The 12,969-nt window shown below is 60.8% G+C and overlaps 1 protein-coding gene across 4 annotated transcripts in view; it reads left to right on the top strand.

The window, feature by feature from the left end:
* Nucleotides 1–9,864, top strand: part of RAB11FIP3 (RAB11 family interacting protein 3) — an 80,282-nt gene extending 70,418 nt beyond the window's left edge. For all 4 annotated transcript variants that reach the window (XM_081256654.1, XM_081256651.1, XM_081256653.1 and 1 more), the window contains 8 exons: nucleotides 742–835; nucleotides 1,675–1,778; nucleotides 4,633–4,773; nucleotides 7,039–7,120; nucleotides 7,720–7,857; nucleotides 7,948–8,103; nucleotides 8,215–8,355; nucleotides 8,430–9,864. In XM_081256654.1, the coding sequence (XP_081112780.1) occupies nucleotides 742–835; nucleotides 1,675–1,778; nucleotides 4,633–4,773; nucleotides 7,039–7,120; nucleotides 7,720–7,857; nucleotides 7,948–8,103; nucleotides 8,215–8,355; nucleotides 8,430–8,543 (970 nt within the window). In that variant the 3' untranslated portion in view covers nucleotides 8,544–9,864. The remainder of the gene's footprint in view (nucleotides 1–741; nucleotides 836–1,674; nucleotides 1,779–4,632; nucleotides 4,774–7,038; nucleotides 7,121–7,719; nucleotides 7,858–7,947; nucleotides 8,104–8,214; nucleotides 8,356–8,429) is intronic.
* The last annotated feature ends 3,105 nt before the right edge of the window (nucleotides 9,865–12,969 follow it).

Raw genomic sequence — 12,969 nt, 5'->3', positions numbered from 1 at the left:
GGCATGCGGGATCTTAGTTCCTCAACCTGGGAACGAACCCGGGCCTGCTGCAATGGAAGCACAGAGGCCTAACCACTGGACCACCAGGGAAGTCCTGAGAGTGTACTTTTTAATAGTGTTTTATTGAACTGGCTCTGTGCTGTGTCCTTAGTTATGTGACAGCCTGCAGATCCCCGTTCTGTAGCATAGTGAGGGTGCCTAGCTTCCTCAGGGTCACACAGCGCTGAGGCGCCTCCCGCATGTGTCAGAGCCAAGGGCCTGTGCCCTTTTCACGCTCGGCCCCCTGAGGCCCCAAGTGTGTCTTGCCGTGGCTGCCCCAAGAGGTGCGCCTGGAAGTCAGAGATGGAGACAGCGTGGAAGTCACGGTGTGCCCGCAGGTCGTGACCTTGAATTAATGTTTCAAGGCTTGGGGAAGATGAGATTATTTCGTATCACCAAGAGGAGTGACGTCCTGTTTTATTGCCCAAGGTCAAAGTATCTTGGCCCAGTAGCTGGTAGGGAAGGAGGCCGGGCCCCTTGGGCTCCACAGACTATGGCCTGTTCACCCAGCCCTCGGTAGTGGTGTCCTGCCCGGAGTCCCCTTCGGTGGAGACCTGCCCGCCTGCTGCTGGGTTCTGCTTTCCAGACCAGCCTGGGGGTGTTCATGTGTACAGGCCTGGCCACAAAGTTGTCCCCCTTCTTTGCTCTCCTTGCTCTGCTGAAGGACCTTCTCTGGACAGGGCTGTCATTTATTCTCCCCAGGCACCTGCATCAGTCAGGGGCCCTGACCATGGAGGCCCTGCAAGACCCTCCCCCAGACCCTGTGGAGGGCATGGAAGAGGACATTGCTGACAAGGTAGGCCCTGGATGGATGGCAGGGCCAGAGGGCCACGTGTGGACAACTCAGCGGCCTCAGGCGCAGGCCCCCGGTGGGTGTGTTGAGTGAGGTGCGCAGAGGGCACAGTGGGAGGTGGTGATGGCGCCGGCAGGGCTGCGCCGTCCACCAGCCCTGGTGATCTCTGGCGGGTTTCCTCGGGTTGGCAGCCGCGGGGTGAACAGGAGAGGTGTCACGTTGTCCATGGAGAGGTGCCGGCCGGGGAGGCGGGAGGGCCCGCAGCCTGCAGTGATCGTAGAGCCAGGACGGTGGAATCGGCCAACCCTGAGAGGTTGCCGGGGGCAGGGCAGCCTCCCCGTGGCCAAGGCCCTGGGGCTCCAGGACCAGCTCCAGGAAGTGCAGGGGCAGGGTGGCCACAGACTCCCCCCTTCTCTCCCACCTCCTTCTGTCCCCCTCGCCCACCTCACCCTGCCCCCCACCTCCTGGACCTCTACAGCACCTCCAACACCTCAGCTCTGCAGAGCCCTCCCCAGCTCTCCGGTCTGGCCGTCATGCCTCCCACCGCCTGGTGAGCGTGTCTGGCTCCAAACCCCGGGCCTTTCTGTCACTCGAGTCCCCAGCATGAGCCGCCTCTGTGGGCTGTGTCTGGCGGAGCAGTGGCCCTGCCTGCGGCCCCTCAGCTCCTTTGCCTTTGAGGGTCGAGGGCACCACGTGCTCCCTGTCCTCACTGGTGCCCACGGGGCTGCGCTGCCTCGTTCACGGGGCGTCTCCAGCCTGGTGGGCATGGCCTCCAGGACAGTCTGCGTGGGGCACACACTGTCCCACCCCCTTGATTCTCAAGCCACCATCTTGCTCCCCAGGTTGTCTTCCTGGAGAAGCGAGTGTCGGAGCTGGAAAAGGACACGGCTGCCAACGGGGAGCAGCACAGCCGGCTGAGGCAGGAGAACCTCCAGCTGGTGCACAGGTGAGCGCAGGCCTCTTAGTGCCTGTGGGGTGTGATCCGCCCTGTGGTCGTTCTCCTCCCCTCAGGTTCTCTGAGCACCACCCTCCATTCAGCTGCTGGGGGCCGGCTCGCTGGATGGTGTGGGGTGAGCAAGGCTCCCGCTGAGGGCTCTCCCCAGAGGAAAGGGCGAGGGAGGGGCCTCTCAGGAGAAGCCGGGGCCAACACCCTGCCTGCAGAGTGCCCGGCTGGTATTCCCATCTGGGGGTGTCTGGCGTGTGCCCCGCTTCCAAGACCCGTCCTGACCAAAGGCGCGCCCCCCACCCCACGCAGGCTTGCTTCATCTCCGCATCTCCTGGACCAGGAAACCGAGGCAGCAAGGGAGCGCTCTGGGGCGGGGCCAGTGCCTCCAGAGCTCCCTGTGCTCGGGTACTTGACCCACCCTTGAAGCATGGGGTCCTCGTGGGGCGTAGCAGTGCGACCGAGCCCCACGTGGGAGCCGCGAGCTCTGTGTTAGAAATAACAGCCGTGTGGAAGTGGGTGTAAGGAGGGAGCAGGTGCTTCCCCATCTCCTGTTCTGCAGACTTTTCACAGCACATGGTGTGGTTTTTGGTGTTGGGAAGCCAGTCACGCTGTGTACCTCACCCCAGTTTGCAGCACGTCTCCTGCAGAGGACAAGGGACTTGGCCCGTGTGCAGGCGGAGGCTTGGGGGTCACAGACCCCTTTCAAGAGGTCCAGAGGCTGGCAGCACGGCGTGTGGTCTGGGCGAAGCCTGGCCCTGCTGAACCCTCTGCAGCCCCGGGCTCCTCGCCCTCCGAGCACTTGTACCAGCGCTGGACACGGGCCCCGAGGCTCTGGGGGACACTGGCCTCCTGTTGTGGCTTCTCCTGGGCGAGATGGGCCTTCATGACCTGTCCTCCTGCTCTTGGAGGCTGGGAACCGGGATGTGCTGTGTTATCCTGGGCGCCTCGCCCGCTGCTATAACAGAGCAGCAGAAGCATGTTCTCCTGTGTGGTCGAGACCCTAGCTCGGGGGCCACCTGCTTTCCTGCCCGTGGCCCTGCTGCAGAGCCAGGGGTGGGGTCGGCCCTGCTCGTGCGAGGGCTGGGGCTCCAGCGCTGCGTCTGCAGGACGTTCCTTACTCCCTCCCTGTCCTTGTCCAGGGAGATCTGGATGGGCCACCAGACTCCTTTCTCTAGCTGACCGGAGGTTCGTCTCATCCAACGGGCATTTATCAGTTATCCACGTTTGTGGTGGAAAGTCCACACTCTGTGCCCTGCCCGGCCACCCAGCCCCAGGGCCTGTCATATCCACTTCCTGGGGCCGTTTCTGCCAGTGTTTGCCTAAGTTCCCCCCAAGCACACACTCCTGCCGCTGCTGCTTGGCGTTTCCCAGCCGCACGGACCCGCCACACTGCTCTCCTTTCCCTCCATCCTAGGAGTTCCACCTGCTTTCTCCACATCTGGTTTCTTATTCTCCAGATCCCGCATTTCTTCTTTGTTTACTCGCTTTCTGAGCAGAGGCCCTGCTCGCAGCATAGGAGCCAGGCTTCCTAAGGCCTCATGTGTCTGAAAACGGGGTTGTGTCGTGTCCCCCCGCCACCCCCACCATCGACAGTGTGGCTGAGTCTGGGATCCCGCTGGGAGCTGGGTCCCTGGGAGCCGGCTCCGCTGCCGTCTGTCCCATCTGTGACCAGGGCCCTGGCACCGCTGGGCTCACTGCTATGTGAGGTCCTGTTCTCTCCCGACGCTGTGAGGGTCTCTTGTTGTTTCCTGTGCTGAGGGCACATGGTTTCCAGCCTTTAAATCTGGAAAACATGTCTCTCAGAGTTTCTTCCATTTTCTTGTCGGTCTAAACGTCTGTTAATCAGATATCAGACCTTACGGACCTTCCTTCTCATTTTCTTTACTTCTTTATTGTCTAATTTTCTCATTTTTCTTTTTTTCTGTGTAATCATCTGGTTTTCTCCTTCAGTTATTCTATTGAATTTAAAATTTTGTCGTGTCGTAGTTTTAATTGCTAAGAGTTACTTCTGTTACCCATTCCTTCTGCGACAGCTGCTCCTGTTTCGTGGACGTGGTGTCTCAGGCCTCTGAGGGTGATAGTCACAGGGCTTCTGTGGTGTTTCCCACATGATATGTATCTCCTTCAGGTCGTTTTTTCTGTTTGCTTTGGCCACTTTGTATTAAGAGCTTTCCTGTGATGTCTGGTGGTCTTTGGCTGTCTGTTCACTCTTGGGTGCGAAGCACCAAAAAGCAGATGAGAAGCCCTGTGTGGATGGGCAGCTTGGAGGCATGGGCTCCGGCCATCCACAGGCAGGGCCCAGAGCCCTTGTCTGTGGTTTGGTCCATTGCTGTCTCCTGCACGTGGGAGTGGTGGTCTGGGAAGAGGCCAGGGTCAGGGTCCCCATGTGTACCTTCCTTCTGTCCCCATGTTCTTGCTATACCTGCCTTCGAGTCTGCCACGGCTGACCTGGGTGGGGTGGGTCTGTACACCATGTCTCCAGCCTGGAGTATCAGTGCGAGGTGCCCTGGGGCCAGGCACCTGGTGGGCTTGTGCCCGGGAGTGTCTCCTGCCTACACCCAGCGAGCAGGAGGCAACTGTGGGTGCAGACCAGGATGGGGGTAAGTCCCCCTGGGAGTGATGGGGACTGTCCTTGCCGTCAAGACTGTGCTGTGGTCTGAAGGCCAGGCACCCTCTGTGAGGTGAAGGCTGTTTGGGGGATACATGTCCTGCTTCAGAACTGCCCTTGACTAGAGCTGTGGGCCACTGGGGGACGTCTCAGCGCCTTCCCGTCCCCACTCTGGGCAGGGCCGCTCTCTCCAGCTCCGGGCGCAGCATCTCAGGACAGTTTCTCCCCTCCCCCTCGGCCTTGCAGAGCCAATGCCCTGGAGGAGCAGCTCAAGGAGCAGGAGCTGAGAGCCTGCGAGATGGTCCTTGAGGAGACACGCAAGCAGAAGGAGCTCCTGTGCAAGATGGAGCGAGAGAAGAGCATCGAGATTGAGAACCTGCAGGCCAGGTGGGGGAGAGGGGGACGGGGGACCCGCGGGCCAGGTTGGGGAGAGTGGGGACGGGGGACCCGCGGGCCAGGTTGGGGAGAGGGGGGACAGGGGACCCGCGGGCCAGGTCGGGGAGAGGGGGGACGGGGGACCTGCGGGCCAGGTTGGGGAGAGTGGGGCCAGGTTGGGGAGAGTGGGGACGGGGGACCCGCGGGCCAGGTTGGGGAGAGGGGGACGGGGGACCCTCAGGTCAGGTAGGGGAGAGGGCTGATGAGAAATGCAGCTGGGCTCTCACCACAACAGCTGGCCACCCCAGGAGGGCACGATACCTAGGAACAAATTTGATTTTACGAACAGTGGAAAAACCTTTGTGAAGAAAACTAAAAAACTCTACTGAAGGCCACAAAGTATTTGAAGGCAAAGACTGACACTACCTGGATGTCACTTTCTCTAATCTTTCTCCAGTGGATGCTGCACCATTCAAAATCGAAGTCAAAATCCTTTTTTAAGACAACTTGAGAAAATTACCCCTATGCTCCCCTGGAGGCATAAGCCTTAGATGAGTCAGGAAAAGGGGAGCATACTCTGTGCAGATACCCCACAAAGGCACAGGAGTGGACCAGGGACTCAGGCCGGGGGCGACCACTCACGGTGACACGTGGATCTCAAATGTTGTTTGTCAAAGAAAACCAGCAGAGAACCTAGATGTCCACAAGTTAACAGTCACCTGGAGGTTCCTGCTCATCCTCCCTCTGCAGAGCTCGCTTCTGGGTGGGTAGTGACGGGGAGGCAGGTATTTCACAGTCTTTTGAACTGAACGGGCACCACTCTCAGCCTTCAACGTGCAGTCGTTTTACACTCGTGAACGACAACTCTAGGCTCTTTAGCATGTGTTTATCTCCAGCTCTTAAAGCTGGAAAATACATTTTGACATATTTTCAACAGTGGGAGGTGGCAGGAGGGGCTGCACACAGAGCCGTGCTGGGGTCTCCCTGGACGGGAGGCCTCCCCGGGGGCAGGCCCGCGGTGTCACCTCCCGGGAAAGCCTTCTTCCTGGGCCTCGGCACAGTGCCGTCCAGTGGACCTGCAGGCCACAGCCTCTCCGTGGGGCCCTGTCCACCGGGCTGTGGGTGCCTAGGGGTGGGCCGTCCTGCCTCCCGTGTCTGCCAGCACCAGAGCCTGCATGGCAGGGGGCATCCTGCTGGCCGAGTGGGACATCCTGCTGGCCGAGTGGGACAGCAGCTGCAGGGGCCCGAGGTGGACAGGGCCTCATGAGGCCCTCACAGAGCGAGATGGGACTCGGGGTCACCGCTGCCTGCTCTTTGCACCTCAGCAGCTCCATGTGCCTGGACCCTGGTGGCCTCCCTCAGCTCCCTGGGGATCTTGAGGGGGTGAGGACAGCGGGGCCATGGAAGGAACTGGGGCTTCTTGGAGGTCTGGGTCTGTGGCTGGGACAGAGGAAAACCGGCAGAGCCTGGAGTGCCAGGAAGCAAGGAGGTGCTTGAACAGAAGCACACATAGACGACAGTGTGTCATGGCTCCCAGTGGGCACAGCTGGGGCACAGTAGGAACCGCCATCCAGAGTGTAACCCAACGTGGACTCCTGCAGAGGAGACCAAATAACACACAGACGTGCCCGCTCGGGGGTTCCTGGAGCGTGGACTGGACCCCATGACTGGCCTCCAGACGACAGAGAAGGGATGGGAAAAGGAGAACTAGACAGAGGAGACACCTGGCAGACACACCCCAACCAGGCGATCCAGGTCAACATCACCCGTGATGCGAAGGGCACCTCTCCTCTGTGGGATTCTTCCCAAACCTACAACCTGTCCAGTCACGAGAAGACACCAGACAAACCCAGTCTGAGGGACATTTTACCAAATACATGACCAGACCTGCTCAGAACTGTCAAGGTCATGAAGAGCCCGGGAAGTCCAGAGACTGCAGCAGACCAGAGGGGACAGAGGAGCCATGACGGCTAATGTGGTGCAGGGACACCGGACGGGAAGGAGCGCTGGTGGGAAAGCTGTGTTGAGTCCATGGGTTGGTTATTTGCGTTTCCATTGTGGGTGTGATGAACGCCACGATGGTGAGCAGATGCCTGGAGAAGCCGAAAGGGGCTCAGGGTCCGTGGAACTCGCTCTGTGTCTTCAGCTTCTCTGTAAACCAGAGGTGTGTGGAGACACCATCCTGGCTCATGAGAAGCTTTGGCCCAGGGCCCTTGTGTGGGTGCGTGTGGTGGTCGGGACAGCTCTGCGGGTCCCAGCCTTGTTCTTGTGCCCCAGGCTGCAGCAGCTGGACGAGGAGAAGAGTGAGCTGAGGTCCTGCATGCCCTGCCTGAAGGCCAGCATCGAGCGCCTGGAGGAGGTAAGCTGCCGGCCAGGCTCTCCCCGCCCTCCACCCTGGGTGCCTGTGGGCCATCGGGACCTGAGACAGGTTCTCCAAAGCAGGGCAGCCGCACTGTTGGCCGATGGGCCTGCGGGGGTGTGGCTGGCCAAGAGGTGCGCCGGCTGGCCAAGGGGTGCGCCTGCAGGCCAGGGAGCTGTGCTGCTCGAGAGCAGGCTGGTGACACCGGGCCCTGCGGCCCCGGGGGTGAGGGAGCCAGGACACGCAGGGCCTGGCCGTCCCTTTGCTGGAAGATGCGCAACCCTGCCCGGCTTCCTGGCATCCTTGGGCCTGGAGAGTCACGCATAGATTAACCCCTGGTTTGAATCTAGGATGAGGTCCTTGAGAGGCTGATTTCAGCTTGACCCCTTGTGCCCTGTGGTCCCCTCCCCACCCAGGGGCCCTTGGGCAACTCTGCACCCTGAGGACATCTGAGAGCACTTGGGCTCTGGCCTCCTCCCAGCAACAGTCCCGGGCGCCTCGCAGGCCCACCTGCCACGTGTCAGGCGCAGACAGCTGAGGAGAGCTGCATGGATAGATGGCAGATGGGCATGTCTCCGGCAACTGTTTCGTTCTTGCAGGAGAAGCAGAAGCTGCTGGATGAGATTGAGGAGCTGTCGCTGCGGCTCAGTGAGGAACAGGAGAACAGGAGGAAGCTGGGGGACAGGCTGAGCCATGAGAGGCACCAGTTCCAGAGGGACAAGGAAGCGACCCAGGAGGTGAGCACAGAGCCCCGGGGTCCCCCCCATTGGCATTCAGACCGCCCCAGAGGTCCTGAAGCCAAGCTGAGCCAACCCTCACTGCTGCAGCTGATCGAGGACCTGCGCAAGCAGCTGGAGCATCTGCAGCTCTTCAAGCTGGAGGCCGAGCAGAGGAGGGGCCGCAGCAGCAGCGCAGGCCTGCAGGAGTACAACAGCCGCACGCGGGAAAGTGAGCTGGAGCAGGAGGTCCGGAGGCTGAAGCAGGTGCGGGCTGGGCTCACGCTTCCGGGGGCCGACATGGGGGCGTGTGGGAGCCGGTGCCCGAGCTGGTGGTCCTGCCTCGGCCCAGGAGTGACGACGCCCTGTGTCCCCCAGGACAACCGCAGCCTGAAGGAGCAGAATGACGAGCTCAACGGGCAGATCATCAACCTGAGCATCCAGGGCGCCAAGAACCTCTTCTCCACGGCCTTCTCCGAGTCTCTGGCCGCAGAGATCAGCTCCGTCTCCCGAGACGAGGTAACGCCCCGCCCCATCCCCTGCGGGCGTCCGCAGTCTGGGCACCTGGCACCGACCCCTGACTCCTCCCACAGCTCATGGACGCCATCCAGAAGCAGGAGGAGATCAACTTCCGCCTGCAGGACTACATCGACAGGATCATCGTGGCCATCATGGAGACCAACCCGTCCATCCTGGAGGTCAAGTAGTGCCACTCGGCGGGGCTCCAGCACAGCACGCACGCGGCCGAGACCGAGGTCCCTCACCCACCGTGGAACACACAGCTGGGCAGGGCAGGGCGGGGGAGGAGGGATGCTAGGACCGGAACCCGCGGTGGCTCTGGCCTCTCACTATGCCCTCCTTTCTGCAGAGAATGAGGGACAGTCTCTCAGGCTGGGGTGAACCCCTCTGTGACCTCTCCCACGCTTCCTGCCTTGTCAGGGAAGAAAGAACGAAATGGGTCCCTGCCGGGGGTGCTGCTCCCTGTGCCCGCCAGGCACCCTGACCTGGTACCGTCCAAGTCTCAGCTGCTCCTGGATGGCATAGAAGCCCCAGGACCCTGGCACCAGACATGGTGGGGCAGGGGGAGGACAAGCAGGAGAGGCGTGTGTCAGGGTCTGGCCAGGAGCTGCAGGCACCCCCCCCCCAGCTTTCCTGGAGCTGCTCAGGCTGGCACCCAACCAGAAGGGGCCCCTTGGTCCAGCTTCAGGTCCAGGGGCCTCTAGGCCATGGGCCTGTGCTCATGGCCAGCCCCTCGCTGCAGTAACCCTAGGCGCTAACCCTCCTGTGACTTGAGAGTCATGGCGTGGAATGTGCTGTCTGCATCGGGTGGGTGTTGCTGTTCCCCTCTGACCCTGGGGGTTCAGGCAGGGGTGTGTCCTCTCCTCCCTGTGCGGATCTCTGCTGGCCTGAGGAAACCAAACGTCTGGAACCAGTTTCCTCTGCGAGTTTGAGGTCTTTAGGAGTCGTCCTGTCTCCACAAGGTGCACTTTGCAGGAGGCTGGGGTGGGCAGGCTGTCACAAGTACACAGTTCAAGGCCTTCCTGGTGGCTTGGGGGCTTCTTCAAGGAAGCCCCTGCCTGGCACCTGCACTGCCAGGAGCAGCAGCATCACCCACAGGGGCTGCTGGGCCTGCCCCCCGAGCCTGAGCGCCAGCCAGGAGCCTCCGGGTGCTCCCAGGTGGGCCAAGACCCTGCACACAGGCGGGCCGCTGCTGTGTGCGAGTGCATACGTGAGGGTGTGTGTGTGCGTGCGTGCGTGAGCGAGCGTGTGTGTGGCTCTGTGTCCCTCCACCCTCCACGTGGCCCACCTTCTACACTAAGATTTAAGACGTTGCCTCGTATTGTATATTTTGGGGAAAGCTTTGGGTGTAAATCAATGTAAACTTGGAGGAGAGATTTTTCTATCGTGTAGAGTAGGTATTTTTTATAGATTGAAGGTTGATCAATTTTTTAATACTTCTCAGAGAGAAAACTATCTGTGTATACACATGAAATATATATATGTACGATAATAAACACTGGAACTCTGCTCCCGGCCCTGCTGTGCCCCGCCACACAGACTGGGTTTGTTTCTGTGAACACAAGCTGCTCTGAGACCTTCACGCAGACGCCGGGCACCGGCTGGCACGCTGACCCTGTTTTCACCCCCTCGAGAAAGATCTCCAGGCCGAGCAACAGTGGCCTGGATGACGTAGGAGCATGAGGCCAGGGGCCCCAGCACTGATGAAAGTTGGTGCTGCATCTGAGGGGGCTGAGGGGCGGGCCAGGAGCTCCCCATGGCGTCTTCTGGGCTTAGACAGCAGGAGGCCTTCTGGTCCGGCCAACCCCTCCCAGAGGTGGCAGGATTCCCCCTCCTGGCTGGGCCCACAGGGGAGTCCAACTGGGGATGCTCCTTGGGTGGGGCGACGTGGTGGGGCCCCAGGGCCATGTGTTCATGGTAGGACACAGCCCCCAAGTGCAGCCTGGCTGCTGACATGCTGCTGAGGGCCAGCCAGGCCGAAGTGGGTAGGGGCAGAGAGAGTACCCAAAGGAAGACACAGGAAAGGCAAAGGCACCATGGGATTGGGCAGGAAAGGCTTGGCAGGGAAGCCAGGGAAGGAGAACTCAGGTGCCACTGCAGTCATGGGAATGCCACCAAGGAGCTTCTAAGAGTGAGTGACCAAATCTGACTTGAAGGTGGGCTGTTAGCTAAAAGTCCCCCAAACTTGATTCCCTGGCCCAGACATCTCCCACCCGCTAGCACTGAGCTACCTGTGTACCAGACACAGATGGAGAAACTGAGTCCCCACCCGACCACCCAGTGGGGCAGAGAAGAGTTTGAGCCCAGGTCTGCTGCCCACTCAGCCCCCGGGTGATGACAGGTTGGCCTGGCCTGCAGCAAGCAGGGCCCCCAGGCCTTGTCCTCAGCTGGGGGTGTGGCATTAAGACTCTTTTGAGGGTCGCCAGGAGCCCTGGGTGCTGTGTGAGTAGCACCGAAGGGGCAATTGGAGGGTGTGGATGTGTCGCAGGAGTTCCTGCCTAGAGCCGGCATCCCTGCCAGGATTCAGGGGAGGGCCTGGAGAGGATGCAGGCCCTCAAGCATGCTCCTGGGGCTCAGAGGGGGTAGCTCCCCAGAGTCAATACATACATCATCAAGTTCATTAGTGGGGCTGGGACTTGGACCTGGCCACCCCCAGGGCCCAGTGCTTGCCAGGTGCAACCAGTGGGCCACGTGGTCAGGGCACCCAGGGAGGGCAGCATTGTGGTGGGGCCTGGGATGCGGGCTTCACCCCCAGACTCCTGGTGGAGTTGCACAAGGGGGCCGGCTCAGCACTGGGGGTGCCGGGGTGCTCCAGCAGGTTCAGGAGGTCAGTGGGGGCCTGGGAGGGCCTTGTCCCTAGCCTTGCTACACTAGGGACGTCTCTGCTGACCTGGGAGGAGGCCAGTGCCTCTGCTTTGACACCGGGTGATGTCCCGGGTCTGTCCGTCGGGAGCTTGAAGGGCCCGTCTCTGCCTAGGAGGAGAAGCTGGGTGTGGGGAGGGGACTTTCCATCAGGTGAAGCCAAAACCAGGAAGGGGCTCCTCTCCGTACCCCACTGAGGCCTGCCAACCCGTTCCATTTCCACTTTTAAACGTGGGGGCCTGTCTGCAGTCCAGCTGGTCCCACCAGCCAAGGCTGAGATCCTTGCCCTGGTCCTGCAGGGGTCCCAGCCCTACTAGAGACAGAGCCCCCTTGGGACAGGGTGGGGTGGGAGAACACATGACAAAAACCCATTGTAAATGGAAATGGCAGTGCTTGGCTGCTGCCCAGGAAGAGCTTCCCGGAGAGCCTCTTACAGAGGGTGGCCCAGGCGGAGCGTGCCCAGAGAGTGCTGGAGGGGGCTGTGGGGTACACGGGAGGCCAGTGTCAAAAGTGCATCTCTCGGGCTTCCCTGGTGGCGCAGTGGTTGAGAGTCCGCCTGCCGATGCAGGGGACATGGGTTCGTGCCCCGGTCCGGGAAGATCCCACATGCCGCGGAGCGGCTGGGCCCGTGAGCCATGGCCGCTGAGCCTGCGCGTCCGGAGCCTGTGCTCAGCAACGGGAGAGACCACAGCAGTGAGAGGCCCGCGTACCGCAAAAAAAAAAAAGTGCATCTCTCCCGTGTGGGGACCCTCCACCCCCAGCCCCAAAGCAGATCCTGTCTCAAGTCAGCTCCTCCCTCACGTTGCTAGAGCCCCGGCTTCACCCTTCGAGGTCTTGGCCAAAGTGCACAGAGCAAGACTCTGCCCCTCCCCTGGAAGCAGAGTGCTGGCAGGTGGCTGCACAGCCGGCCCCCAGCCCCTGGTTCCTCGTGCCCCACGTGTACTGCCCCGGTCCTTGGCTCAGCCTGCTCCAGCCTGTCCACACTAAAGGAAGGGGTGCCCACCTTCACCCCCAGCCCTGTGGCGCCAGTGCCTGTCGCTCCACCTGCTGGTGGTTCAGAGACCAGGAGATGGAGGCCCTGTGAGGACGTCTCACAAAGCAGGTGATTACGGGTCGTTAGGTAAAACCTGCCAGAGCACAGGTGTGTCCTGTCCTCAGCCGCCTGCTGGCCTCAGCTCCCACGTGCCTGTCACACCACGGAGGGTCCCTGTGCCCTCATCCCCATAGAACCTCCACTCCTTGAGAGCATTTGTTCACTGCTGTGTCCCAAAGCCGCGAAAAGCGCAAGTGAGACCTGCACAGGGACACTTGAACTAATGCCACCCCCCACCCCCTCTCCCCTTTGGGTGGCTATCTCCTGAAGGTCACTTATCTTCTGCTTTACAGTTAACTTAAAATTTACACCTATGTGCCTGAGAACATCTAAGATGATCACAGGTTGACTATACAGATGCGTCCCTGGTCTCACTGCTCTGGTCCTCCTGCTGCCCCTGCACATGAAACCTGTTCCTTCCAGTTCCCTCCTGGGACAGTCTTGAAGAATCCTCCTGAGGCCCTCTTCCGGTGACTGGGCTTTCTCCCCTATGACAGCAGGCCTTGGCCCCTTACTGGGGAGAGCTGGGATGCTCCTGCTCTCTCCCCAGCCTCACGTAGGGACTGGCTCTGCAAAGCCCTGCAGTGAACTGGCAGGAACCTCAGCTATCAGGTCACCAGGCTCAACTTCGGCTGTTTTTCTTGTTGGGAGGTTATAGA

This window comes from Mesoplodon bidens (genome assembly GCF_964165515.1).
Source record: "Mesoplodon bidens genome assembly, chromosome: 15".
In the NCBI taxonomy this organism is placed as follows: domain Eukaryota; kingdom Metazoa; phylum Chordata; class Mammalia; order Artiodactyla; family Ziphiidae; genus Mesoplodon; species Mesoplodon bidens.
Note: the sequence above shows the minus strand (reverse complement) of the source record. Positions and strands in the feature narration are given on the sequence as shown.